Below are 27,206 nucleotides of genomic sequence, written 5' to 3'. Positions count from 1 at the left end.
AGAGTATCGGGCGGTGGAAATGCTTTTCTAGTAATAGAGGTAAGAGTATCGGGCGGTGGAAATGTTTTTCTAGCAATAGCGGTAAGAGTATCGGGCGGTGGAAATGTTTTTCTAGCAATAGCGGTAAGAGTATCGGGCGGTGGAAATGTTTTTCTAGTAATAGCGGTAAGAGTATCGGGCGGTGGAAATGTTTTTCTAGCAATAGCGCTAAGAGTATCGGGCGGTGGAAATGCTTTTCTAGTAATAGCGGTAAGAGTATCGGGCGGTGGAAATGTTTTCTAGTAATAGCGGTAAGAGTATCGGGCGGTGGAAATGTTTTTTTAGTAATAGCGGTAAGAGTATCGGGCGGTGGAAATGTTTTTCTAGTAATAGCGGTAAGAGTATCGGGCGGTGGAGATGTTTTACTAGGGGCGTTGGACAGTTCTTCATGTGCTGCTTAAGTTCACGCACCCTTGAACCTTTCACCTCCCGGCCGCTGTGTCCCTAACCAGATCTGAAATATTTCATAAGCCGACATTCAAGAAGCCGTCTCCATACAGAAAGCTCGTAGCTAAGGGAAATGTGGAAGGCTCGTTCCACACATCAAGACGGACATCATTCAACCTCCGCTCAAAGAAGGCAAGAAGTTCTAGGCACATGTACTGAATAAATATGTATTAACACAAGCAATGTCCACATTCTGTCCAGTTTGGGTAGTCCTAGCTAAACACAAGGTCTCTGATGTCTCGCCAGCACCGAAATATGCTCCAACCTTCAAAAGATAGGACAGGCTCCACCATGAAATAACAAAAAAAAGGTTTTTCCATCCACCAAGGAATCGATCGAAACCAATTTTCTTTGAGTGTTGTGATCCGCGACATGGAATGTCAAGCACTAGTCAGGACGGGCACATGAGTCGGCCATGCAATACACCATATTCACGTTATGTGCATGGGAGCAGACTTAATCGGGTGACGAAATGAACCAGGACATTTATGCTGCAGTTTCAGAAGCAGTAGGTAAGTTAGAGCACTTGCCAAAGATGTTGTCATGTAGAGGGTCACGGGGGTCGCTCTGGCAATCAGTGTGACCATGGGTCTTCTGGTGCCGCTTGTAGTTGTCCCAGTGTCCTGTAGTGTAGTGGCACTGTGCACAACGGAAAGGTTTCTCCCCTGTGTGTCTCAGCATGTGGCGCTTAAGGTTCATACTCTGGTTGCAGCTATAATTACACAAACCACAGCGAAATGGTTTGTCACCCGAATGAATACGTCCATGTCGCTTCAGGTTGGCAAGGTTGCCACAGGCATAGTCACAGAGTTGGCACTTATATGGTTTCTCGCCAGTGTGCACCCTTTGGTGTCGCTTCAAGTTGTCATAATGGGCAGAGGCGTAAGAACACAGTTGGCACTTGTAAGGCTTCTCCCCGCTGTGGGTCTTCATGTGTCGAGACAAGTGGTTTGGGTAATGAGTCACAAATGAGCAGAGGACACAGGAGAAGTCTTTGTCAGGACTTCCAGATGGTGGAAGGACATTACAACGAGAGCAGTAATATCCGTCAGTCACACTGTCATTATCATCTTGGGGGCAGCCTTTATTTAACACCATCCCACATGAGCGACAGGAGAATGGATAGAGCATCTCTGACAGACCATCTGCAGTGGGAGGCAGGCGAGGTGCGACAGGGTGACTTAAGAGAGTACATGTTGGCAAGAAGATATCAAGGTCGTTGGTTGTCACAGGGAATGCCAGGACTTCAACTGAGACATCTACAAAAAGAGCAAAGAAAGTATTACAGGTGGTATGTGCAGACAGCACGTCTACGACAGCGGACTACTGGTGGTCTTGACTAGGATCAGGCCACGCTTCTCCCCCAGCACTGACCAGTCAGGGGGAGCATACACAGTCCTAAACTTGGGTCAGTTGTTTCTCCAATCTTTCAGCTAAAAAACAAATGTCATCTTGCTATGAGGGGAGCACAGACCATAGGACCCAGCCTCACCCGTCTCTGGCTGAGGTCACCTGGGAATCACAGCACCGGGTGCTTCTATGACCTTTCTTCTTGCCACAAGCCCCCTATAATCTGCTGCCTCTTAATCGTATCCCCGCCCTACGATATCAGTGGATCCCAGTAGGACAGTATGGACATAATATGGCTCTGGTTGCACCCGTAGACATTTTGTGACGGTATATGGATTTCTACTGCTGTACTATGAGAATTGGATGAGTTGATTCTTATATTTTTGGCAGGCATCTTTTCATGTTTCATGGTTAGTTCTCATTCACACAACCAGTTTTCATGTGCATATGCTGTTCGTATCAGAGAGAACCGATCCATAACAGTCAATGGGGCTGTTCATCTCTCATCCATGGTGAGAAAGTTTCATCATGCACTACTTTGGTCCGATTCCTGGATGAATCAATCGTCCCTGAAGACCTAATTAATGGTCCCGGGAAAGAAGGAGACATCGGCACAAAGCCAAGTCAACTTAATAAAGAAAGAGACATCGGCACAAAGCCAAGTCAACTTAATAAAGAAAGAGACATCGGCACAAAGCCAAGTCAACTTAATAAAGAAAGAGACATCGGCACAAAGCCAAGTCAACTTAATAAAGAAAGAGACATCGGCACAACGCCAAGTCAACTTAATAAAGAAAGACATCGGCACAAAGCCAAGTCAACTTAATAAAGAAAGACATCGGCACAAAGCCAAGTCAACTTAATAAAGAAAGACATCGGCACAAAGCCAAGTCAACTTAATAAAGAAAGACATCGGCACAAAGCCAAGTCAACTTAATAAAGAAAGACATCGGCACAAAGCCAAGTCAACTTAATAAAGAAAGACATCGGCACAACGCCAAGTCAACTTAATAAAGAAAGAGACATCGGCACAAAGCCAAGTCAACTTAATAAAGAAAGACATCGGCACAAAGCCAAGTCAACTTAATAAAGAAAGAGACATTGGCACAAAGCCAAGTCAACTTAATAAAGAAAGAGACATCGGCACAAAGCCAAGTCAACTTAATAAAGAAAGACATCGGCACAAAGCCAAGTCAACTTAATAAAGAGACATCGGCACAAAGCCAAGTCAACTTAATAAAGAAAGACATCGGCACAACGCCAAGTCAACTTAATAAAGAAAGAGACATCGGCACAAAGCCAAGTCAACTTAATAAATAAAGACATCGGCACAAAGCCAAGTCAACTTAATAAATAAAGACATCGGCACAACGCCAAGTCAACTTAATAAATAAAGACATCGGCACAACGCCAAGTCAACTTAATAAAGAAAGACATCGGCACAAAGCCAAGTCAACTTAATAAAGAAAGACATCGGCACAAAGCCAAGTCAACTTAATAAAGAAAGAGACATCGGCACAAAGCCAAGTCAACTTAATAAATAAAGACATCGGCACAACGCCAAGTCAACTTAATAAAGAAAGACATCGGCACAACGCCAAGTCAACTTAATAAAGAAAGACATCGGCACAAAGCCAAGTCAACTTAATAAAGAAAGACATCGGCACAAAGCCAAGTCAACTTAATAAAGAAAGAGACATCGGCACAAAGCCAAGTCAACTTAATAAAGAAAGAGACATCGGCACAACGCCAAGTCAACTTAATAAAGAAAGAGACATCGGCACAAAGCCAAGTCAAGTTAATAAAGAAAGACATCGGCACAAAGCCAAGTCAACTTAATAAAGAAAGAGACATCGGCACAAAGCCAAGTCAAGTTAATAAAGAAAGACATCGGCACAAAGCCAAGTCAACTTAATAAAGAAAGAGACATTGGCACAAAGCCAAGTCAACTTAATAAAGAAAGAGACATCGGCACAAAGCCAAGTCAACTTAATAAAGAAAGACATCGGCACAAAGCCAAGTCAACTTAATAAAGAAAGACATCGGCACAACGCCAAGTCAACTTAATAAAGAAAGAGACATCGGCACAAAGCCAAGTCAACTTAATAAATAAAGACATCGGCACAAAGCCAAGTCAACTTAATAAAGAAAGAGACATCGGCACAAAGCCAAGTCAAGTTAATAAAGAAAGACATCGGCACAAAGCCAAGTCAACTTAATAAAGAAAGACATCGGCACAACGCCAAGTCAACTTAATAAAGAAAGAGACATCGGCACAAAGCCAAGTCAACTTAATAAAGAAAGAGACATCGGCACAAAGCCAAGTCAACTTAATAAAGAAAGAGACATCGGCACAAAGCCAAGTCAACTTAATAAAGAAAGAGACATCGGCACAAAGCCAAGTCAACTTAATAAAGAAAGAGACATCGGCACAAAGCCAAGTCAACTTAATAAAGAAAGACATCGGCACAACGCCAAGTCAACTTAATAAAGAAAGACATCGGCACAAAGCCAAGTCAACTTAATAAAGAAAGAGACATCGGCACAAAGCCAAGTCAACTTAATAAAGAAAGAGACATCGGCACAAAGCCAAGTCAACTTAATAAAGAAAGAGACATCGGCACAAAGCCAAGTCAACTTAATAAAGAAAGAGACATCGGCACAAAGCCAAGTCAACTTAATAAAGAAAGACATCGGCACAACGCCAAGTCAACTTAATAAAGAAAGACATCGGCACAAAGCCAAGTCAACTTAATAAAGAAAGAGACATCGGCACAAAGCCAAGTCAACTTAATAAAGAAAGAGACATCGGCACAAAGCCAAGTCAACTTAATAAAGAAAGAGACATCGGCACAAAGCCAAGTCAACTTAATAAAGAAAGAGACATCGGCACAAAGCCAAGTCAACTTAATAAAGAAAGAGACATCGGCACAAAGCCAAGTCAACTTAATAAAGAAAGAGACATCGGCACAAAGCCAAGTCAACTTAATAAAGAAAGAGACATCGGCACAAAGCCAAGTCAACTTAATAAAGCTTGTGCTTTTCACTGGTTAAACAATGAGGGGTATTTTTGCATCGCTCATGTAAATACAGCTTTGTGTGTGAATGTGGCCTACAGACTACACTCAGGCTAACATTGCCATGGTGGTCACCCTGCCGTATCCAGGTATTCCCATGAAGTGGAAACCATGTTTCTGCATGGATTGTGGTCAGCAGCTCTGTTCTACAGAACTGGACACACGGACAGTAGTTCATATGTGGCCACCACCTGATGGTGTATGACATCTGGGTACTCCCTGGCATTTCTATCAGATGGATATTTGCCATATAGCACTAATCACAACACTATGGCTGAAGCACACAATACAGATCTTAACATTGACCTACATCTGGGGCTTATCAGGATTTCCTAATGATTTAGTACAGGTTCACGAGATGTGGCTCCATCTTTATTGGAAGCTATCAACATCCTCATCCTTCTATCAATTAAGTGATCATCTGAATGTAGAATGACCTATAAATGGAAGTTCTCTAAAACTTAAAGGCAATGTACACCAGTAGATCTGTTGTCTAATGTTAGTCCTCTCAATTACCACTGCTTTTATTAGCTTTCTCACAGTGTTGTGGACGAACAGCAGAACATAAGCGAAAAAAGAAATATGAGAGAGGACAGAGAAGGGGGAAAGCAAGCACTAGGATTGTAAGGCTGTCATTAAGACTCTGCAGAAGGGTCCGGGTATCACTCAGGGGCGCCATCAGCCTCCGAAGAGGGAAGAGATCACTCAGGGGCAGTACAGCATCCGCAGAGATCACTCAGGGGCAGTGCAGCATCCGCAGAGATCACTCAGGGGCAGTACAGCATCCGCAGAGAACACTCAGGGGCAGTGCAGCATCCGCAGAGATCACTCAGGGGCAGTACAGCATCCGCAGAGAGAAGATATCACTCAGGGGCAGTACAGCATCCAAAGAGAGAAGATATCACTCAGGGGCAGTACAGCATCCGAAGAGAGAAGATATCACTCAGGGGCAGTACAGCATCCGCAGAGATCACTCAGGGGCAGTACAGCATCCGAAGAGATCACTCAGGGGCAGTACAGCATCCGAAGAGATCACTCAGGGGCAGTACAGCATCCGAAGAGATCACTCAGGGGCAGTACAGCATTCGCAGAGATCACTCAGGGGCAGTACAGCATCCGAAGAGAGAAGATATCACTCAGGGGCAGTACAGCATCCGCAGAGAGAAGATATCACTCAGGGGCAGTACAGCATCCGCAGAGATCACTCAGGGGCAGTACAGCATCCGAAGAGATCACTCAGGGGCAGTACAGCATCCGAAGACAGAAGCTATCACTCAGGGGCAGTACAGCATCCGCAGAGATCACTCAGGGGCAGTACAGCATCCGAAGACAGAAGCTATCACTCAGGGGCAGTACAGCATCGGCAGAGATCACTCAGGGGCAGTACAGCATCCGAAGAGAGAAGATATCACTCAGGGGCAGTACAGCATCCGCAGAGAGAAGATATCACTCAGGGGCAGTACAGCATCCGCAGAGATCACTTAGGGGCAGTACAGCATCCGCAGAGATCACTCAGGGGCAGTACAGCATCCGCAGAGATCACTCAGGGGCAGTACAGCATCCGCAGAGAGAAGATATCACTCAGGGGCAGTACAGCATCCAAAGAGAGAAGATATCACTCAGGGGCAGTACAGCATCCGCAGAGATCACTCAGGGGCAGTACAGCATCCGCAGAGATCACTCAGGGGCAGTACAGCATCCGCAGAGATCACTCAGGGGCAGTACAGCATCCGCAGAGATCACTCAGGGGCAGTACAGCATCCGCAGAGATCACTCAGGGGCAGTACAGCATCCGCAGAGATCACTCAGGGGCAGTACAGCATCCGCAGAGATCACTCAGGGGCAGTACAGCATCCGCAGAGATCACTCAGGGGCAGTACAGCATCCGCAGAGATCACTCAAGGGCAGTACAGCATCCGCAGAGATCACTCAGGGGCAGTACAGCATCCAAAGAGAGACGATATCACTCAGGGGCAGTACAGCATCCGCAGAGATCACTCAGGGGCAGAGCAGCATCCGCAGAGAGAAGATATCACTCAGGGGCAGTACAGCATCCGCAGAGATCACTCAGGAGCAGTACAGCATCCGAAGAGATCACTCAGGGGCAGTACAGCATCCGAAGAGAGAAGATATCACTCAGGGGCAGTACAGCATCCGAAGAGAGAAGATATCACTCAGGGGCAGTACAGCATCCGAAGAGAGAAGATATCACTCAGGGGCAGTACAGCATCCGCAGAGATCACTCAGGGGCAGTACAGCATCCGCAGAGATCACTCAGGGGCAGTACAGCATCCGCAGAGATCACTCAGGGGCAGTACAGCATCCGCAGAGATCACTCAGGGGCAGTACAGCATCCGCAGAGATCACTCAGGGGCAGTACAGCATCCGCAGAGATCACTCAGGGGCAGTACAGCATCCGCAGAGATCACTCAGGGGCAGTACAGCATCCAAAGAGAGAAGATATCACTCAGGGGCAGTACAGCATCCGCAGAGATCACTCAGGGGCAGAGCAGCATCCGCAGAGAGAAGATATCACTCAGGGGCAGTACAGCATCCGCAGAGATCACTCAGGAGCAGTACAGCATCCGAAGAGATCACTCAGGGGCAGTACAGCATCCGAAGAGAGAAGATATCACTCAGGGGCAGTACAGCATCCGAAGAGAGAAGATATCACTCAGGGGCAGTACAGCATCCGAAGAGAGAAGATATCACTCAGGGGCAGTACAGCATCCGCAGAGATCACTCAGGGGCAGTACAGCATCCGCAGAGATCACTCAGGGGCAGTACAGCATCCGCAGAGATCACTCAGGGGCAGTACAGCATCCGCAGAGAGAAGATATCACTCAGGGGCAGTACAGCATCCGAAGAGAGAAGATATCACTCAGGGGCAGAACAGCATCCGCAAAGATCACTCAGGGGCAGTACAGCATCCGCAGAGATCACTCAGGGGCAGTACAGCATCCGCAGAGATCACTCAGGGGCAGTACAGCATCCGCAGAGATCACTCAGGGGCAGTACAGCATCCGCAGAGATCACTCAGGGGCAGTACAGCATCCAAAGAGAGAAGAGATCACTCAGGGGCAGTACAGCATCCGCAGAGATCGCTCAGGGGCAGTACAGCATCCAAAGAGAGAAGATATCACTCAGGGGCAGTACAGCATCCACAGAGATCGCTCAGGGGCAGTACAGCATCCACAGAGATCGCTCAGGGGCAGTACAACATCCAAAGAGAGAAGATATCACTCAGGGGCAGTACAGCATCAGCAGAGAGAAGATATCACTCAGGGGCAGTACAGCATCCGAAGAGAGAAGATATCACTCAGGGGCAATATCAGCATCCGAAGAGATCACTCAGGGACAGTACAGCATCCGAAGAGAGAAGATATCACTCAGGGGCAATATCAGCATCCGAAGAGATCACTCAGGGGCAGTACAGCATCCGAAGAGAGAAGATATCACTCAGGGGCAGTACAGCATCCAAAGAGAGAAGATATCACTCAGGGGCAGTACAGCATCCACAGAGAGAAGATATCACTCAGGGGCAGTACCGCATCCACAGAGATCACTCAGGGGCAGTACAGCATCCGAAGAGATCACTCAGGGGCAGTACAGCATCCACAGAGATCACTCAGGGGCAGTGCAGCATCCAAAGAGAGAAGAGATCACTCAGGGGCAGTACAGCATCCAAAGAGAGAAGATATCACTCAGGGGCAGTACAGCATCCACAGAGAGAAGATATCACTCAGGGGCAGTACCGCATCCACAGAGATCACTCAGGGGCAGTACAGCATCCGAAGAGAGAAGATATCACTCAGGGGCAGTACAGCATCCGCAGAGATCACTCAGGGGCAATATCAGCATCCGAAGAGATCACTCAGGGGCAATATCAGCATCCGAAGAGAGAAGATATCACTCAGGGGCAGTACAGCATCCGCAGAGATCACTCAGGGGCAATATCAGCATCCGAAGAGATCACTCAGGGGCAATATCAGCATCCGAAGAGATCACTCAGGGGCAGTACAGCATCCACAGAGATCACTCAGGGGCAGTGCAGCATCCAAAGAGAGAAGAGATCACTCAGGGGCAGTACAGCATCCGAAGAGAGAAGATATCACTGAGGGGCAGTACAGCAACCGAAGAGAGAAGATATCACTCAGGGGCAGTACAGCATCCGAAGAGAGAAGATATCACTCAGGGGCAATATCAGCATCCAAAGAGATCACTCAGGGGCAGTACAGCATCCACAGAGATCACTCAGGGGCAGTGCAGCATCCAAAGAGAGAAGAGATCACTCAGGGGCAGTACAGCATCCGAAGAGAGAAGATATCACTCAGGGGCAGTACAGCAACCGAAGAGAGAAGATATCACTCAGGGGCAGTACAGCATCCGAAGAGAGAAGATATCACTCAGGGGCAGTACAGCATCCGCAGAGATCACTCAGGGGCAGTACAGCATCCGCAGAGATCACTCAGGGGCAGTACAGCATCCGCAGAGATCACTCAGGGGCAGTACAGCATCCGCAGAGATCACTCAGGGGCAGTACAGCATCCGCAGAGATCACTCAGGGGCAGTACAGCATCCGCAGAGATCACTCAGGGTACAGCATCCGCAGAGATCACTCAGGGGCAGTACAGCATCCGCAGAGATCACTCAGGGGCAGTACAGCATCCGCAGAGATCACTCAGGGGCAGTACAGCATCCGCAGAGATCACTCAGGGGCAGTACAGCATCCGCAGAGATCACTCAGGGGCAGTACAGCATCCGCAGAGATCACTCAGGGGCAGTACAGCATCCGCACAGATCACTCAGGGGCAGTACAGCATCCACAGAGATCACTCAGGGGCAGTACAGCATCCACAGAGATCACTCAGGGGCAGTACAGCATCCAAAGAGAGAAGATATCACTCAGGGGCAGTACAGCATCCGCAGAGATCACTCAGGGGCAGTACAGCATCCACAGAGATCACTCAGGGGCAGTGCAGCATCCAAAGAGAGAAGAGATCACTCAGGGGCAGTACAGCATCCGAAGAGATCGCTCAGGGGCAGTACAGCATCCGCAGAGATCGCTCAGGGGCAGTACAGCATCCAAAGAGAGAAGATATCACTCAGGGGCAGTACAGCATCCACAGAGATCGCTCAGGGGCAGTACAGCATCCACAGAGATCGCTCAGGGGCAGTACAGCATCCACAGAGATCGCTCAGGGGCAGTACAGCATCCACAGAGATCACTCAGGGGCAGTACAGCATCCAAAGAGAGAAGATATCACTCAGGGGCAGTACAGCATCCACAGAGATCGCTCAGGGGCAGTACAGCATCCACAGAGATCACTCAGGGGCAGTACAGCATCCAAAGAGAGAAGATATCACTCAGGGGCAGTACAGCATCCGCAGAGATCACTCAGGGGCAGTACAGCATCCACAGAGATCACTCAGGGGCAGTGCAGCATCCAAAGAGAGAAGAGATCACTCAGGGGCAGTACAGCATCCGCAGAGATCACTCAGGGGCAGTACAGCATCCGCAGAGATCGCTCAGGGGCAGTACAGCATCCAAAGAGAGAAGATATCACTCAGGGGCAGTACAGCATCCACAGAGATCGCTCAGGGGCAGTACAGCATCCACAGAGATCGCTCAGGGGCAGTACAGCATCCAAAGAGAGAAGATATCACTCAGGGGCAGTACAGCATCAGCAGAGAGAAGATATCACTCAGGGGCAGTACAGCATCCGAAGAGAGAAGATATCACTCAGGGGCAATATCAGCATCCGAAGAGATCACTCAGGGACAGTACAGCATCCGAAGAGAGAATATATCACTCAGGGGCAATATCAGCATCCGAAGAGATCACTCAGGGGCAGTACAGCATCCGCAGAGATTACTCAGGGGCAGTACAGCATCCGCAGAGATCACTCAGGGGCAGTAGAGCATCCGCACAGATCACTCAGGGGCAGTACAGCATCCGCACAGATCACTCAGGGGCAGTACAGCATCCGCAGAGATCACTCAGGGGCAGTACAGCATCCAAAGAGAGAAGATATCACTCATGGGCAGTACAGCATCCACAGAGATCACTCAGGGGCAGTACAGCATCCACAGAGATCACTCAGGGGCGCCACCAGCATCCGCAGAGAGAAGATATCACTCAGGGGCAGTACAGCATCCGCAGAGAGAAGATATCACTCAGGGGCAGTACAGCATCCGCAGAGATCACTCAGGAGCAGTACAGCATCCGAAGAGATCACTCAGGGGCAGTACAGCATCCGCAGAGATCACTCAGGGGCAGTACAGCATCCGCAGAGAGAAGATATCACTCAGGGGCAGTACAGCATCCGCAGAGATCACTCAGGAGCAGTACAGCATCCGCAGAGATCACTCAGGAGCAGTACAGCATCCGAAGAGAGAAGATATCACTCAGGGGCAGTACAGCATCCGAAGAGAAGATATCACTCAGGGGCAATATCAGCATCCGAAGAGAGAAGATATCACTCAGGGGCAGTACAGCATCCGAAGAGAGAAGATATCACTCAGGGGCAGTACAGCATCCAAAGAGAGAAGATATCACTGAGGGGCAGTACAGCATCCGAAGAGAGAAGATATCACTCAGGGGCAGTACAGCATCCGAAGAGAGAAGATATCACTCAGGGGCAGAACAGCATCCGCAGAGATCACTCAGGGGCAGTACAGCATCCAAAGAGAGAAGATATCACTGAGGGGCAGTACAGCAACCGAAGAGAGAAGATATCACTCAGGGGCAGTACAGCATCCGAAGAGAGAAGATATCACTCAGGGGCAGAACAGCATCCGCAAAGATCACTCAGGGGCAGTACAGCATCCGCAGAGATCACTCAGGGGCAGTACAGCATCCGCAGAGATCACTCAGGGGCAGTACAGCATCCGCAGAGATCACTCAGGGGCAGTACAGCATCCGCAGAGATCACTCAGGGGCAGTACAGCATCCGCAGAGATCACTCAGGGGCAGTACAGCATCCGCAGAGATCACTCAGGGGCAGTACAGCATCCGCAGAGATCACTCAGGGGCAGTACAGCATCCGCAGAGATCACTCAGGGGCAGTACAGCATCCGCAGAGATCACTCAGGGGCAGTACAGCATCCGCAGAGATCACTCAGGGGCAGTACAGCATCCGAAGAGATCACTCAGGGGCAGTACAGCATCCGAAGAGATCACTCAGGGGCAGTACAGCATCCGCAGAGATCACTCAGGGGCAGTACAGCATCCGCAGAGATCACTCAGGGGCAGTACAGCATCCGCAGAGATCACTCAGGGGCAGTACAGCATCCGCAGAGATCACTCAGGGGCAGTACAGCATCCGCAGAGATCACTCAGGGGCAGTACAGCATCCGCAGAGATCACTCAGGGGCAGTACAGCATCCACAGAGATCACTCAGGGGCAGTGCAGCATCCAAAGAGAGAAGAGATCACTCAGGGGCAGTACAACATCCGCAGAGATCACTCAGGGGCAGTACAGCATCCATAGAGATCACTCAGGGGCAGTACAGCATCCACAGAGATCACTCAGGGGCGCCACCAGCATCCGCAGAGAGAAGATATCACTCAGGGGCAGTACAGCATCCGCAGAGATCACTCAGGAGCAGTACAGCATCCGAAGAGATCACTCAGGGGCAGTACAGCATCCGCAGAGATCACTCAGGGGCAGAGCAGCATCCGCAGAGAGAAGATATCACTCAGGGGCAGTACAGCATCCGCAGAGATCACTCAGGAGCAGTACAGCATCCGCAGAGATCACTCAGGAGCAGTACAGCATCCGAAGAGAGAAGATATCACTCAGGGGCAGTACAGCATCCGAAGAGAAGATATCACTCAGGGGCAATATCAGCATCCGAAGAGAGAAGATATCACTCAGGGGCAGTACAGCATCCGAAGAGAGAAGATATCACTCAGGGGCAGAACAGCATCCGCAAAGATCACTCAGGGGCAGTACAGCATCCGCAGAGATCACTCAGGGGCAGTACAGCATCCGCAGAGATCACTCAGGGGCAGTACAGCATCCGCAGAGATCACTCAGGGGCAGTACAGCATCCGCAGAGATCACTCAGGGGCAGTACAGCATCCGCAGAGATCACTCAGGGGCAGTACAGCATCCGCAGAGATCACTCAGGGGCAGTACAGCATCCGCAGAGATCACTCAGGGGCAGTACAGCATCCGCAGAGATCACTCAGGGGCAGTACAGCATCCGCAGAGATCACTCAGGGGCAGTACAGCATCCACAGAGATCACTCAGGAGCAGTGCAGCATCCAAAGAGAGAAGAGATCACTCAGGGGCAGTACAACATCCGCAGAGATCGCTCAGGGGCAGTACAGCATCCAAAGAGAGAAGATATCACTCAGGCGCAGTACAGCATCCGAAGAGAGAAGATATTACTCAGGGGCAATATCAGCATCCGAAGAGATCACTCAGGGGCAGTACAGCATCCGCAGAGATGACTCAGGGGCAGTACAGCATCCGCAGAGATCACTCAGGGGCAGTACAGCATCCGCAGAGATCACTCAGGGGCAGTACAGCATCCGCAGAGATCACTCAGGGGCAGTACAGCATCCGCAGAGATCACTCAGGGGCAGTACAGCATCCGCAGAGAGAAGATATCACTCAGGGGCAGTACAGCATCCAAAGAGAGAAGATATTACTCAGGGGCAATATCAGCATCCGAAGAGATCACTCAGGGGCAGTACAGCATCCGCAGAGAGAAGATATCACTCAGGAGCAGTACAGCATCCGAAGAGAGAAGATATCACTCAGGCGCAGTACAGCATCCGAAGAGAGAAGATATTACTCAGGGGCAATATCAGCATCCGAAGAGATCACTCAGGGGCAGTACAGCATCCGCAGAGATCACTCAGGGCAGTACAGCATCCGCAGAGATCACTCAGGGGCAGTACAGCATCCGCAGAGATCACTCAGGGGCAGTACAGCATCCGCAGAGATCACTCAGGGGCAGTACAGCATCCGCAGAGATCACTCAGGGGCAGTACAGCATCCGCAGAGATCACTCAGGGGCAGTACAGCATCCGCAGAGATCACTCAGGGGCAGTACAGCATCCGCAGAGATCACTCAGGGGCAGTACAGCATCCGCAGAGATCACTCAGGGGCAGTACAGCATCCGCAGAGATCACTCAGGGGCAGTACAGCATCCAAAGAGAGACGATATCACTCAGGGGCAGTACAGCATCCGCAGAGATCACTCAGGGGCAGAGCAGCATCCGCAGAGAGAAGATATCACTCAGGGGCAGTACAGCATCCGAAGAGAGAAGATATCACTCAGGGGCAGAACAGCATCCGCAAAGATCACTCAGGGGCAGTACAGCATCCGCAGAGATCACTCAGGGGCAGTACAGCATCCGCAGAGATCACTCAGGGGCAGTACAGCATCCGCAGAGATCACTCAGGGGCAGTACAGCATCCGCAGAGATCACTCAGGGGCAGTACAGCATCCGCAGAGATCACTCAGGGGCAGTACAGCATCCGCAGAGATCACTCAGGGGCAGTACAGCATCCGCAGAGATCACTCAGGGGCAGTACAGCATCCGCAGAGATCACTCAGGGGCAGTACAGCATCCGCAGAGATCACTCAGGGGCAGTGCAGCATCCAAAGAGAGAAGAGATCACTCAGGGGCAGTACAACATCCGCAGAGATCACTCAGGGGCAGTACAGCATCCAAAGAGAGAAGATATCACTCAGGGGCAGTACAGCATCCGCAGAGATCACTCAGGGGCAGTACAGCATCCACAGAGATCACTCAGGGGCAGTACAGCATCCACAGAGATCACTCAGGGGCGCCACCAGCATCCGCAGAGAGAAGATATCACTCAGGGGCAGTACAGCATCCGCAGAGATCACTCAGGGGCAGTACAGCATCCACAGAGATCACTCAGGGGCAGTACAGCATCCACAGAGATCACTCAGGGGCAGTGCAGCATCCAAAGAGAGAAGAGATCACTCAGGGGCAGTACAACATCCGCAGAGATCACTCAGGGGCAGTACAGCATCCAAAGAGAGAAGATATCACTCAGGGGCAGTACAGCATCCGCAGAGATCACTCAGGGGCAGTACAGCATCCACAGAGATCACTCAGGGGCAGTACAGCATCCACAGAGATCACTCAGGGGCGCCACCAGCATCCGCAGAGAGAAGATATCACTCAGGGGCAGTACAGCATCCGCAGAGAGAAGATATCACTCAGGGGCAGTACAGCATCCGCAGAGATCACTCAGGAGCAGTACAGCATCCGAAGAGATCACTCAGGGGCAGTACAGCATCCGCAGAGATCACTCAGGGGCAGAGCAGCATCCGCAGAGAGAAGATATCACTCAGGGGCAGTACAGCATCCGCAGAGATCACTCAGGAGCAGTACAGCAGCCGCAGAGATGACTCAGGAGCAGTACAGCATCCGAAGAGAGAAGATATCACTCAGGGGCAGTACAGCATCCGAAGAGAAGATATCACTCAGGGGCAATATCAGCATCCGAAGAGAGAAGATATCACTCAGGGGCAGTACAGCATCCGAAGAGAGAAGATATCACTCAGGGGCAGAACAGCATCCGCAAAGATCACTCAGGGGCAGTACAGCATCCACAGAGATCACTCAGGGGCAGTACAGCATCCGCAGAGATCACTCAGGGGCAGTACAGCATCCGCAGAGATCACTCAGGGGCAGTACAGCATCCGCAGAGATCACTCAGGGGCAGTACAGCATCCGCAGAGATCACTCAGGGGCAGTACAGCATCCGCAGAGATCACTCAGGGGCAGTACAGCATCCACAGAGATCACTCAGGGGCAGTACAGCATCCACAGAGATCACTCAGGGGCAGTGCAGCATCCAAAGAGAGAAGAGATCACTCAGGGGCAGTACAACATCCGCAGAGATCGCTCAGGGGCAGTACAGCATCCAAAGAGAGAAGATATCACTCAGGCGCAGTACAGCATCCGAAGAGAGAAGATATTACTCAGGGGCAATATCAGCATCCGAAGAGATCACTCAGGGGCAGTACAGCATCCGCAGAGATCACTCAGGGGCAGTACAGCATCCGCAGAGATCACTCAGGGGCAGTACAGCATCCGCAGAGATCACTCAGGGGCAGTACAGCATCCGCAGAGATCACTCAGGGGCAGTACAGCATCCGCAGAGATCACTCAGGGGCAGTACAGCATCCGCAGAGATCACTCAGGGGCAGTACAGCATCCGCAGAGATCACTCAGGGGCAGTACAGCATCCGCAGAGATCACTCAGGGGCAGTACAGCATCCGCAGAGAGAAGATATCACTCAGGCGCAGTACAGCATCCGAAGAGAGAAGATATCACTCAGGCGCAGTACAGCATCCGAAGAGAGAAGATATTACTCAGGGGCAATATCAGCATCCGAAGAGATCACTCAGGGGCAGTACAGCATCCGCAGAGAGAAGATATCACTCAGGAGCAGTACAGCATCCGAAGAGAGAAGATATCACTCAGGCGCAGTACAGCATCCGAAGAGAGAAGATATTACTCAGGGGCAATATCAGCATCCGAAGAGATCACTCAGGGGCAGTACAGCATCCGCAGAGATCACTCAGGGGCAGTACAGCATCCGCAGAGATCACTCAGGGGCAGTACAGCATCCGCAGAGATCACTCAGGGGCAGTACAGCATCCGCAGAGATCACTCAGGGGCAGTACAGCATCCGCAGAGATCACTCAGGGGCAGTACAGCATCCGCAGAGATCACTCAGGGGCAGTACAGCATCCGCAGAGATCACTCAGGGGCAGTACAGCATTTGCAGAGATCACTCAGGGGCAGTACAGCATCCGCAGAGATCACTCAGGGGCAGTACAGCATCCAAAGAGAGACGATATCACTCAGGGGCAGTACAGCATCCGCAGAGATCACTCAGGGGCAGAGCAGCATCCGCAGAGAGAAGATATCACTCAGGGGCAGTACAGCATCCGCAGAGATCACTCAGGAGCAGTACAGCATCCGAAGAGATCACTCAGGGGCAGTACAGCATCCGAAGAGAGAAGATATCACTCAGGGGCAGTACAGCATCCGAAGAGAGAAGATATCACTCAGGGGCAGTACAGCATCCGAAGAGAGAAGATATCACTCAGGGGCAGTACAGCATCCGCAGAGATCACTCAGGGGCAGTACAGCATCCGCAGAGATCACTCAGGGGCAGTACAGCATCCGCAGAGATCACTCAGGGGCAGTACAGCATCCGCAGAGAGAAGATATCACTCAGGGGCAGTACAGCATCCGAAGAGAGAAGATATCACTCAGGGGCAGAACAGCATCCGCAAAGATCACTCAGGGGCAGTACAGCATCCGCAGAGATCACTCAGGGGCAGTACAGCATCCGCAGAGATTACTCAGGGGCAGTACAGCATCCGCAGAGATCACTCAGGGGCAGTACAGCATCCGCAGAGATCACTCAGGGGCAGTACAGCATCCGCAGAGATCATTCAGGGGCAGTACAGCATCTGCAGAGATCACTCAGGGGCAGTACAGCATCCACAGAGATCACTCAGGGGCAGTGCAGCATCCAAAGAGAGAAGAGATCACTCAGGGGCAGTACAGCATCCGCAGAGATCGCTCAGGGGCAGTACAGCATCCAAAGAGAGAAGATATCACTCAGGGGCAGTACAGCATCCACAGAGATCGCTCAGGGGCAGTACAGCATCCACAGAGATCGCTCAGGGGCAGTACAGCATCCAAAGAGAGAAGATATCACTCAGGGGCAATATCAGCATCCGAAGAGATCACTCAGGGACAGTACAGCATCCGAAGAGAGAAGATATCACTCAGGGGCAATATCAGCATCCGAAGAGATCACTCAGGGGCAGTACAGCATCCGAAGAGAGAAGATATCACTCAGGGGCAGTACAGCATCCAAAGAGAGAAGATATCACTCAGGGGCAGTACAGCATCCAAAGAGAGAAGATATCACTCAGGGGCAGTACAGCATCCACAGAGAGAAGATATCACTCAGGGGCAGTACAGCATCCACAGAGATCACTCAGGGGCAGTACAGCATCCGAAGAGAGAAGATATCACTCAGGGGCAGTACAGCATCCGCAGAGATCACTCAGGGGCAATATCAGCATCCGAAGAGATCACTCAGGGGCAATATCAGCATCCGAAGAGAGAAGATATCACTCAGGGGCAGTACAGCATCCGCAGAGATCACTCAGGGGCAATATCAGCATCCGAAGAGATCACTCAGGGGCAATATCAGCATCCGAAGAGATCACTCAGGGGCAGTACAGCATCCACAGAGATCACTCAGGGGCAGTGCAGCATCCAAAGAGAGAAGAGATCACTCAGGGGCAGTACAGCATCCGAAGAGAGAAGATATCACTGAGGGGCAGTACAGCAACCGAAGAGAGAAGATATCACTCAGGGGCAGTACAGCATCCGAAGAGAGAAGATATCACTCAGGGGCAATATCAGCATCCGAAGAGATCACTCAGGGGCAATATCAGCATCCACAGAGATCACTCAGGGGCAGTGCAGCATCCAAAGAGAGAAGAGATCACTCAGGGGCAGTACAGCATCCGAAGAGAGAAGATATCACTCAGGGGCAGTACAGCAACCGAAGAGAGAAGATATCACTCAGGGGCAGTACAGCATCCGAAGAGAGAAGATATCACTCAGGGGCAGTACAGCATCCGCAGAGATCACTCAGGGGCAGTACAGCATCCGCAGAGATCACTCAGGGGCAGTACAGCATCCGCAGAGATCACTCAGGGGCAGTACAGCATCCGCAGAGATCACTCAGGGGCAGTACAGCATCCACAGAGATCACTCAGGGGCAGTACAGCATCCACAGAGATCACTCAGGGGCGCCATCAGTATCCGAAGAGAGAAGATATCACTCAGGGGCAATATCAGCATCCGCAGAGATCACTCAAGGGCAGTACAGCATCCAAAGAGAGAAGATATCACTCAGGGGCAGTACAGCATCCGCAGAGATCACTCAGGGGTAGTACAGCATCCAAAGAGAGAAGATATCACTCAGGGGCAGTACACCATCCGCAGAGATCACTCAGGGGCAGTACAGCATCCGCAGAGATCACTCAGGGGCAGTACAGCATCCGCAGAGAGAAGATATCACTCAGGGGCAATATCAGCATCCGAAGAGATCACTCAGGGGCAGTACAGCATCCACAGAGATCACTCAGGGGCAGTGCAGCATCCAAAGAGATCACTCAGGGGCAATATCAGCATCCGAAGAGGGAAGATATATCTCAGGGGCAGTACAGCATCCGCAGAGATCACTCAGGGGCAGTACAGCATCCAAAGAGGGAAGATATATCTCAGGGGCAGTACAGCATCCGCAGAGATCACTCAGGGGCAGTTCAGCATCCAAAGAGGGAAGATATTACTCAGGGGCAGTACAGCATCCGCAGAGATCACTCAGGGGCAGTACAGCATCCACAGAGATCACTCAGGGGCGCCATCAGTATCCGAAGAGAGAAGATATCACTCAGGGGCAATATCAGCATCCGCAGAGATCACTCAAGGGCAGTACAGCATCCAAAGAGAGAAGATATCACTCAGGGGCAGTACAGCATCCGCAGAGATCACTCAGGGGTAGTACAGCATCCAAAGAGAGAAGATATCACTCAGGGGCAGTACACCATCCGCAGAGATCACTCAGGGGCAGTACAGCATCCGCAGAGATCACTCAGGGGCAGTACAGCATCCGCAGAGAGAAGATATCACTCAGGGGCAATATCAGCATCCGAAGAGATCACTCAGGGGCAGTACAGCATCCACAGAGATCACTCAGGGGCAGTGCAGCATCCAAAGAGATCACTCAGGGGCAATATCAGCATCCGAAGAGGGAAGATATATCTCAGGGGCAGTACAGCATCCGCAGAGATCACTCAGGGGCAGTACAGCATCCAAAGAGGGAAGATATATCTCAGGGGCAGTACAGCATCCGCAGAGATCACTCAGGGGCAGTTCAGCATCCAAAGAGGGAAGATATTACTCAGGGGCAGTACAGCATCCGCAGAGATCACTCAAGGGCAGTACAGCATCCAAAGAGGGAAGATATATCTCAGGGGCAGTACAGCATCCGCAGAGATCGCTCAGGGGCAGTACAGCATCCAAAGAGAGAAGATATCACTCAGGGGCAGTACACCATCCGCAGAGATCACTCAGGGGCGCCATCAGCATCCGAAGAGAGAAGATATCACTCAGGGGCAGTATCAGCATTTGCAGAGATCACTCAGGGGAGGTATCAGCTTCCACAGAGGGGAGAGATCCCTCAGAGGCGGTATCAACATCCACAGACGAGATCAATCAGGGGTGGTATCAGTGTCCACGGGGGAAGGGCAGCATCAGCATTCAAAAAGCAGAGATTACTCAGGGACAGTACAGCCTCCACAGCAGAGATCTCTCGGGTGGTATCGGCATCCGCGGGGGGGGGGCATCTCTCAGCAGTAGCATCTGCAGAGGGGGAGATCTCTGGGGGAGGGGCGATCACTCAGGGATTGCATCGGCGTCCACAAAGGGGGGCGATCACTCGGAGAGCATCAGTGTCCACAGAAAGGGGAGATCACTTGGGGGGTGGTGAGGATTCAGCATTCAGAGGAGGGAGATCACTCGGGGGGGGCATCGGCTTCCTCAGAGGGGGGAGATCACTCGGGGGGAGGATCAGTGTCCGCAGAGGGGGGAGATCACTCATGGGGCATTCGCAGAGGGGGAGATCACTCAGGGGGCATCGGCGTTCGCAGAGGGGGGAGATCACTCATGGATGTAAAGCGCCATGGAATAAATGTCGCTAAAATAATAAATAATAATAAGCGTCTGCAGAGGAGGAGATCACTCAGGGGGGCATCGGCGTTTGCATAGGGGGGAGATCACTGAGGGGTGGCATCGGCATCTGCAGAGGGGGGCGGGGATCACTCGGGGGCATCGGTGTGCACAGAGGGGAGATCACTTGGGGTGGGGGGCAGCGGCATCCACAAAGGAGGGAGATCACTCGGGGGGGGGGGCATCGGCATCCGCAGAGGAGAGGGATCACTAAGTGGCAGCATGGGTGTCCACAGAGGGGGGAGATCACTCAGGGGTGGCATCGGCATCCAAAAAGGGGAGAGTTGACTCAAGGGAGGTATCAGCATCTGCAGAGGGGATAGATGACTGAGGAGCGATATCAGCTTCCACAGAGGGGATAGATGACTGAGGAGCGATATCAGCGTCCACAGAAGGGAGAGATTAATTAGGAGCAGTATCAGCATCTGCAGAGGGGAGAGGAAATCACATGGACTTTATCAGTGTTCAAACAGAATAAGTGCAGAAAGTACTGGACATGAAGACCTGGTGTGTCACGGTAAAAACTGAGAAAATTTAGTCATACCAGTAAAAGACGTGCTGTACATTCTCAGTCTAGGAGGACTTTCATCTGTAAAGCGTATGACAGATAAATGACAATGTAAAAATTTAAAATGACAAATGTGCTACCCTAAACGGAAAGCGGGCAATAGCCATTGACAAAAGAGGATGAGCATTTCTTCACTCCACAACAATGAATTTTCAACACAATGAAGGAAAAGTGGCAGAATTCTGGAAATCAGAGGATGAAGACATGTTAACCCCTTCTTGACATGGCCAATTTTTGGATTTTTTCATACTTCGAGCCATAATTTTCTTCTACATTAACATAGATGTATGAGGCTTGTTCATTGCAGGACAAGTTGTACTTGATCACTCAGGGGTGGGGTCGGCAGAGAGGGGAGATCACTCATTGGCGGCATCGGGAGAGGGGGGAGATCACTCAGGGGTGGCGTCAGCAGAGGGGGGGGGGAGATCACTCGGGAGGCAACGGCGTCGGCAGAGGGGGGGAGATCGATCAGTTGCGGAGTCGGCAGAGGGGGGAGATCACTTCGGTGGCATCGGCGTCTGCAGAGAGGGGAGATCACTCAGGGGTGGCATCGGCAGAGGGGAGAGTTGACTCAAGGGAAGTATCAGCATCTGAAGAGGGGAAAGATTGTGGGCAGCATGGTGGCTCAGTGGTTAGCACTGCAGCCTTGCAGCGCTGGAGTCCTGGGTTCAAATCCCACCAAAGACAACATCTGCAAGGAGTTTGTATGTTCTCCCCATGTTTGCGTGGTTTTCCTCCCACACTGCAAAGACTGATAGGGGATCTAGATTGTGAGCCCCAATGGGGACAGTGCCAATAATGTCTGTAAATTGTCTGAATTGTAAAGCGCTGCGGAATATGTTGGCGCTATATAAATAAAAAGATTATTATTAGAGATGACTGAGGAGCAATCTCAGCATCCGCAGAGGGGAGAGATGACACCATTCAGTTTATCACACAGTGGACTGGAAAACGGGGAAAAAAATCCAATTGTGGTGAATTGCGAATAAAATGCAATTCTGATTTTTTTTTTTATTCTTTTTATGGCGCATATTGTGTGATAAGGGCCTGATTACAGCGATACCAAACTTGTCCAGTTTTTCTTTTAGTAATAAAAAAAACAGGACATTTCTGGAAAAAAATGTTTGGCTTTCGTCCCCACTTTCCAAGCCCCATAATGTTTTCATTTGTTGGTGCATGGAACTATATGCGTCTTGTTTTTTGGGAGGCGAGGCAACGTTTTTATTCCTAGACAATAAATGGGATAGACATAACGTTTTATTCGCTTCATAACGCATTTTTTTTGTGATGACCAAAAAAACGCAGTTTTGCCATTTTAAAGTTTTTTCTGTGTAGAGTTTGCCATTTGGGTTTATTCATTTTAAATTTAGATTTTTCTGTATGTAGTGATACCACATGTGTAGCCTAAACCTGCTCCCATGGCTGTAGCATCTCTAGATTTGTCTCCATCCAGCACATCGGGGAGGTCATTGGTCAGTGATTACACAGGAGCTGCCGGCAGCGTCTCCGGACTTGTCTCCATCCAGCACATCGGGTACATCATTGGTCGGTGATTACACAGGAGCTGCCGGCAGCGTCTCCGGACTTGTCTCCATCCAGCACATCGGGTACATCATTGGTCGGTGATTACACAGGAGCTGCCGGCAGCGTCTCCGGACTTGTCTCCATCGAGTACATCGGGGACGTCATTGGTCGGTGATTACACAGGAGCTGCCGGCAGCGTCTCCGGGCTTGTCTCCATCGAGCACATCGGGGACGTCATTGGTCAGTGATTACACAGGAGCTGCCGGCAACGTCTCCGGACTTGTCTCCATCCAGCACATCAGGGACGTCATTGGTCGGTGATTACACAGGAGCTGCCGGCAGCGTCTCCGGGCTTGTCTCCATCCAGCACATCGGAGGCGTCATTAGTCAGTGATTACACAGGAGCTGCCGGCAGCGTCTCTGGACTTGTCTCCATCGAGCACATCAGGGACGTCATTGGTCGGTGATTACACAGGAGCTGCCGGCAGCGTCTCCGGGCTTGTCTCCATCGGGTACATCAGGGACGTCATTGGTCAGTGATTACACAGGAGCTGCCGGCAGCGTCTCCGGACTTGTCTCCATCCAGCACATCAGGGACGTCATTGGTCGGTGATTACACAGGAGCTGCCGGCAGTGTCTCCGGGCTTGTCTCCATCGAGTACATCGGGGACGTCATTGGTCGGTGATTACACAGGAGCTGCCGGCAGCGTCTCCGGGCTTGTCTCCATCGGGTACATCAGGGACGTCATTGGTCAGTGATCACACAGGAGCTGCCGGCAGCGTCTCCGGGCTTGTCTCCATCCAGCACATCAGGGACGTCATTGGTCAGTGATTACACAGGAGCTGCCGGCAGCGTCTCTGAACTTGTCTTCATCGAGCACATCAGGAACGTCATTAATCGGTGATTACACAGGAGCTGCCAGCAGCGGATCCTGATGATTTGTACAATCAGCGGCAGAACCTTCCCCAGACGACCACTAATGACCTCAGTGACAGCAGCCGAGGCCGGAAGTGCCAGGATTTCTCCATGAGGCTCAGACTGAAGAAATCTAGATGGTTTCTGAACTTGGTTTCCACTTTTTCATCAACTGCAGACAAGTAACGTCTCTGTCCTGTGATCCTTATTACTCACCACTTCTTGGTGCTGGAATTTCAATGGTAAGCAGTGTCTCTTGATAACACGATAAAGGAACAAGTGAGATCCGGCATACATGGAGACAATGACTATACACACAGAAGTATGCATATTTCCACTGCATTTTGGGGTAAGTGAAGAGTCTCCGCGAGCTCAAAGAACACTGGATTTTGGCTGTTGGAGCTGAAAAGAGGACATGGGTAAACCGCGCGCATTTTGAAGCATTTTTCACTGTTTTCAGAACATTAACAGTAAGAACATGGAAGAGTCCAGGAGCCATTTGGTGAGCTGCATATCCTGCTACATGTTCACAGACTTGCCAGTGGAAAAGCCAAACTTCACATGCCAGAAATGCAGCTTGTGTCCCTGTTGGAGGAAAAGTTGGGAAATCTAGAAGAGAGGTTAACTACCTTGAAAATCATTAAGGAAGGTGAAGAGTTCTTAGACAGAGCAGAATTATCTCTTCATGATTCAGAAAGAGAAGAAATTCGAACTGCACCTGAGGAAACAGAGGAATGGAAGCCTGTGACCCACAGAAGCAGGAGGATCGAGAGGCAGTCAGCACCCATACTGCTCAGGAACCAGTACCAGGCTCTCACGCAGGAGAACCATGAAGAAATACAGCAAAATAAGACTTTGCCAGCAATGAATAACCTTGTAAGCCCTCAGAATCCTCCTGGATGGAGAAAGAAGAATGTTGTGAAGAAAAAACGGAGAGTGGTGGTTATGGGGGATTCCCTGTTAAGAGGAACAGAGGCCGCTATCTGCAGACCAGACATAACCTCAAGAGAAATGTGCTGTCTTCCAGGAGCAAAAATTAAAGATGTGTCTGACAGGATATCAAGACTCTTCAGACCTACAGATCACTACCCATTCCTGCTAATACATGTGGGGACAAATGACACCGCAAGAAAGGACCTGGAAACCATCTGCAGTGACTTTGAAGACTTAGGCAAGAAAGTGAAAGAATTGGGAGCGCAGGTGGTCTTCTCATCCATCCTCCCAGTGGATGGCCATGGAACAATGAGGTGGAATAAGATTCTACAGGTGAACAACTGGCTACGTCGATGGTGCCGTCAACAAGGATTTGGATTTCTGGATCACGGAATGAATTACCTATACGATGGACTACTTGCTAGAGATGGGGTGCACCTTACGAAGACTGGAAAACATGTATTTGGAAGTCGCCTTGCTACATTCATCAGAAGAGCTTTATACCAGAACAATGTGGGAAGGGAAGCAAAAGGCCAGAAAAAGCCATACAGCTGACAAATACTATTGAGATCTCTGCTACTGGAAGTGGAAAGAAAGAACAAAGACAAAACAATTTAAATAATAAAAATATGGGAGGAAGAGAAACCAATCACAAACTAAAATGTTTTTATACAAATGCACAAAGCATGGGCAACAAACAAGGAGAATTGGAACTACTAATGCAGGAAAAGGAATATGATGTCATTGGAATCACTGAAACTTGGTGGGACGATACACATGATTGGAATAAAAGGCTAAAAGGATACAACTTATTTGCAAGAAACAGACTTGATAAACGAGGAGGAGGTGTCGCATTGTATGTTAGAAAAGCGAATATCTGCACAGAGATTGAAGCTTCAGAGACTGGGAGTTCTGTGGAAACTGTTTGGGTAAGAATACAAGGAGAGAACAACGGAAAGGACACCATTGTAGGCATTTACTACAGGCCACCTGGGCAAGCTGAAGATATGGATGAACTCTTTATGTATCAAATGACCAAGTTCTCCAAAAAATATGACGTAGTGGTCATGGGAGATTTCAACTATCCAGACATTTGTTGGGAATCTCTCTCAAGTAAAACTAACAGGTCAAGCAAATTCTTATCCTCTCTTGCTGACAACTTTATCTTCCAAAAGGTAGGGGAGAAAACAAGGGGGTCTGCTACTTTGGATCTAATCCTTATAAACAGGGAGGAAATGGTTGAGGAGGTAAAGGTGGCTGGGACCCTAGGAGGCAGCGATCATGCTATTATAGAATTTTGGATAACTAGAGGAGGAAGACATGTGAAGACTCAGACTTCAAGGTTAGATTTTAGAAAGGCAGATTTTAAGAGACTCAGAAAGAGAATAGGAGGGATCCAATGGCTGGATGTCCTTAAGGACAAAAATGTCCAGGAAGGATGGGAAATTTTTAAAAATGAGATTCTCGAAGCACAATCGTTAACAATCCCGAAAAGTAGGAAGAATGGGAAGCATTTAAGGAAACCAGGATGGATGAACACAGAACTTAAACACATGCTAAAAAGAAAGAAAGAAATGTTTATTAAATGGAAAGAGGGAGGCATATCTAAAGAAGATTATAATGCAGTCTGCAGATCCTGCAGGGCACGTATCAGGTTAGCTAAAGCTGACAATGAATTAAGGCTTGCAAGAGATGTCAAAAGCAATAAAAAAGGATTTTGGGGGTATGTCAAAAGTAAAAGAAAAGTCAAAGATGCTATAGGATTTTTACAGGATGAAAATGGAGAAATGGTAAGAGAGGATGTTGAGAAGGCCGAACTTTTTAATTCCTATTTTGCATCTGTTTTCTCTCAGAAAGAAAATGTAACATCAACTGATTTTCACTGTCCTTTTAAAGGAATAGAAGAATCCAAGCTATCTGTAAACAGAAAGATTGTGAGGGAATATTTAGCTAACATAAATGAGTTCAAGTCTCCAGGTCCAGATGAATTACACCCCAGAGTTCTGAAGGAGATCGTAGAAGAAATTTTAGAACCACTCTCCATAATCTTTGAAAATTCTTGGAGAACAGGAGAAGTCCCAGAAGACTGGAGAAGAGCAAATGTTGTTCCTATCTTCAAAAAGGGGAAGAAGGTGGACCCAGGGAACTATAGGCCGGTGAGTCTGACTTCTATACCAGGAAAGATCTTTGAACAAATTATTAAACATCATGTATGTAAGTACCTGGATAAGAATGAAGTGATTAACCAGAGTCAGCATGGGTTTGTAACTAACAAGTCATGTCAGACTAACTTAATTTCCTTCTATGACAGAATCACTGACTGGGTGGATCAGGGAAATGCTGTAGATATAGTATATCTTGACTTCAGCAAAGCATTTGACAAAGTATCTCACAACATCCTTATTGAAAAAATGACCAAGTATGCAATGGACCAGGCAACTGTTAGGTGGATTCATAACTGGCTTAGTGATCGGACTCAAAGGGTGGTTGTAAATGGCTTCACATCCAGCTGGATGAATG

General features: G+C 49.7%; 1 protein-coding gene across 1 annotated transcript in view; it reads right to left on the bottom strand.

Moving 5' to 3' along the window:
• Positions 1-575: 575 nt before the first annotated feature.
• The window catches only part of ZNF513 (zinc finger protein 513), a 141,117-nt gene continuing 114,486 nt past the window's right edge, over positions 576-27,206 (bottom strand). The window contains exon 4 of the mRNA XM_073673701.1: positions 576-1,745. Coding sequence (XP_073529802.1) covers positions 973-1,745 — 773 coding nt within the window. The 3' untranslated portion in view covers positions 576-972. The remainder of the gene's footprint in view (positions 1,746-27,206) is intronic.

The sequence above is a fragment of the Phyllobates terribilis genome, unplaced genomic scaffold (assembly GCF_046119375.1).
Source record: "Phyllobates terribilis strain yellow unplaced genomic scaffold, ASM4611937v1 Scaffold_3__8_contigs__length_932513732, whole genome shotgun sequence".
Lineage (NCBI taxonomy): Eukaryota > Metazoa > Chordata > Amphibia > Anura > Dendrobatidae > Phyllobates > Phyllobates terribilis.
Note: the sequence above shows the minus strand (reverse complement) of the source record. Positions and strands in the feature narration are given on the sequence as shown.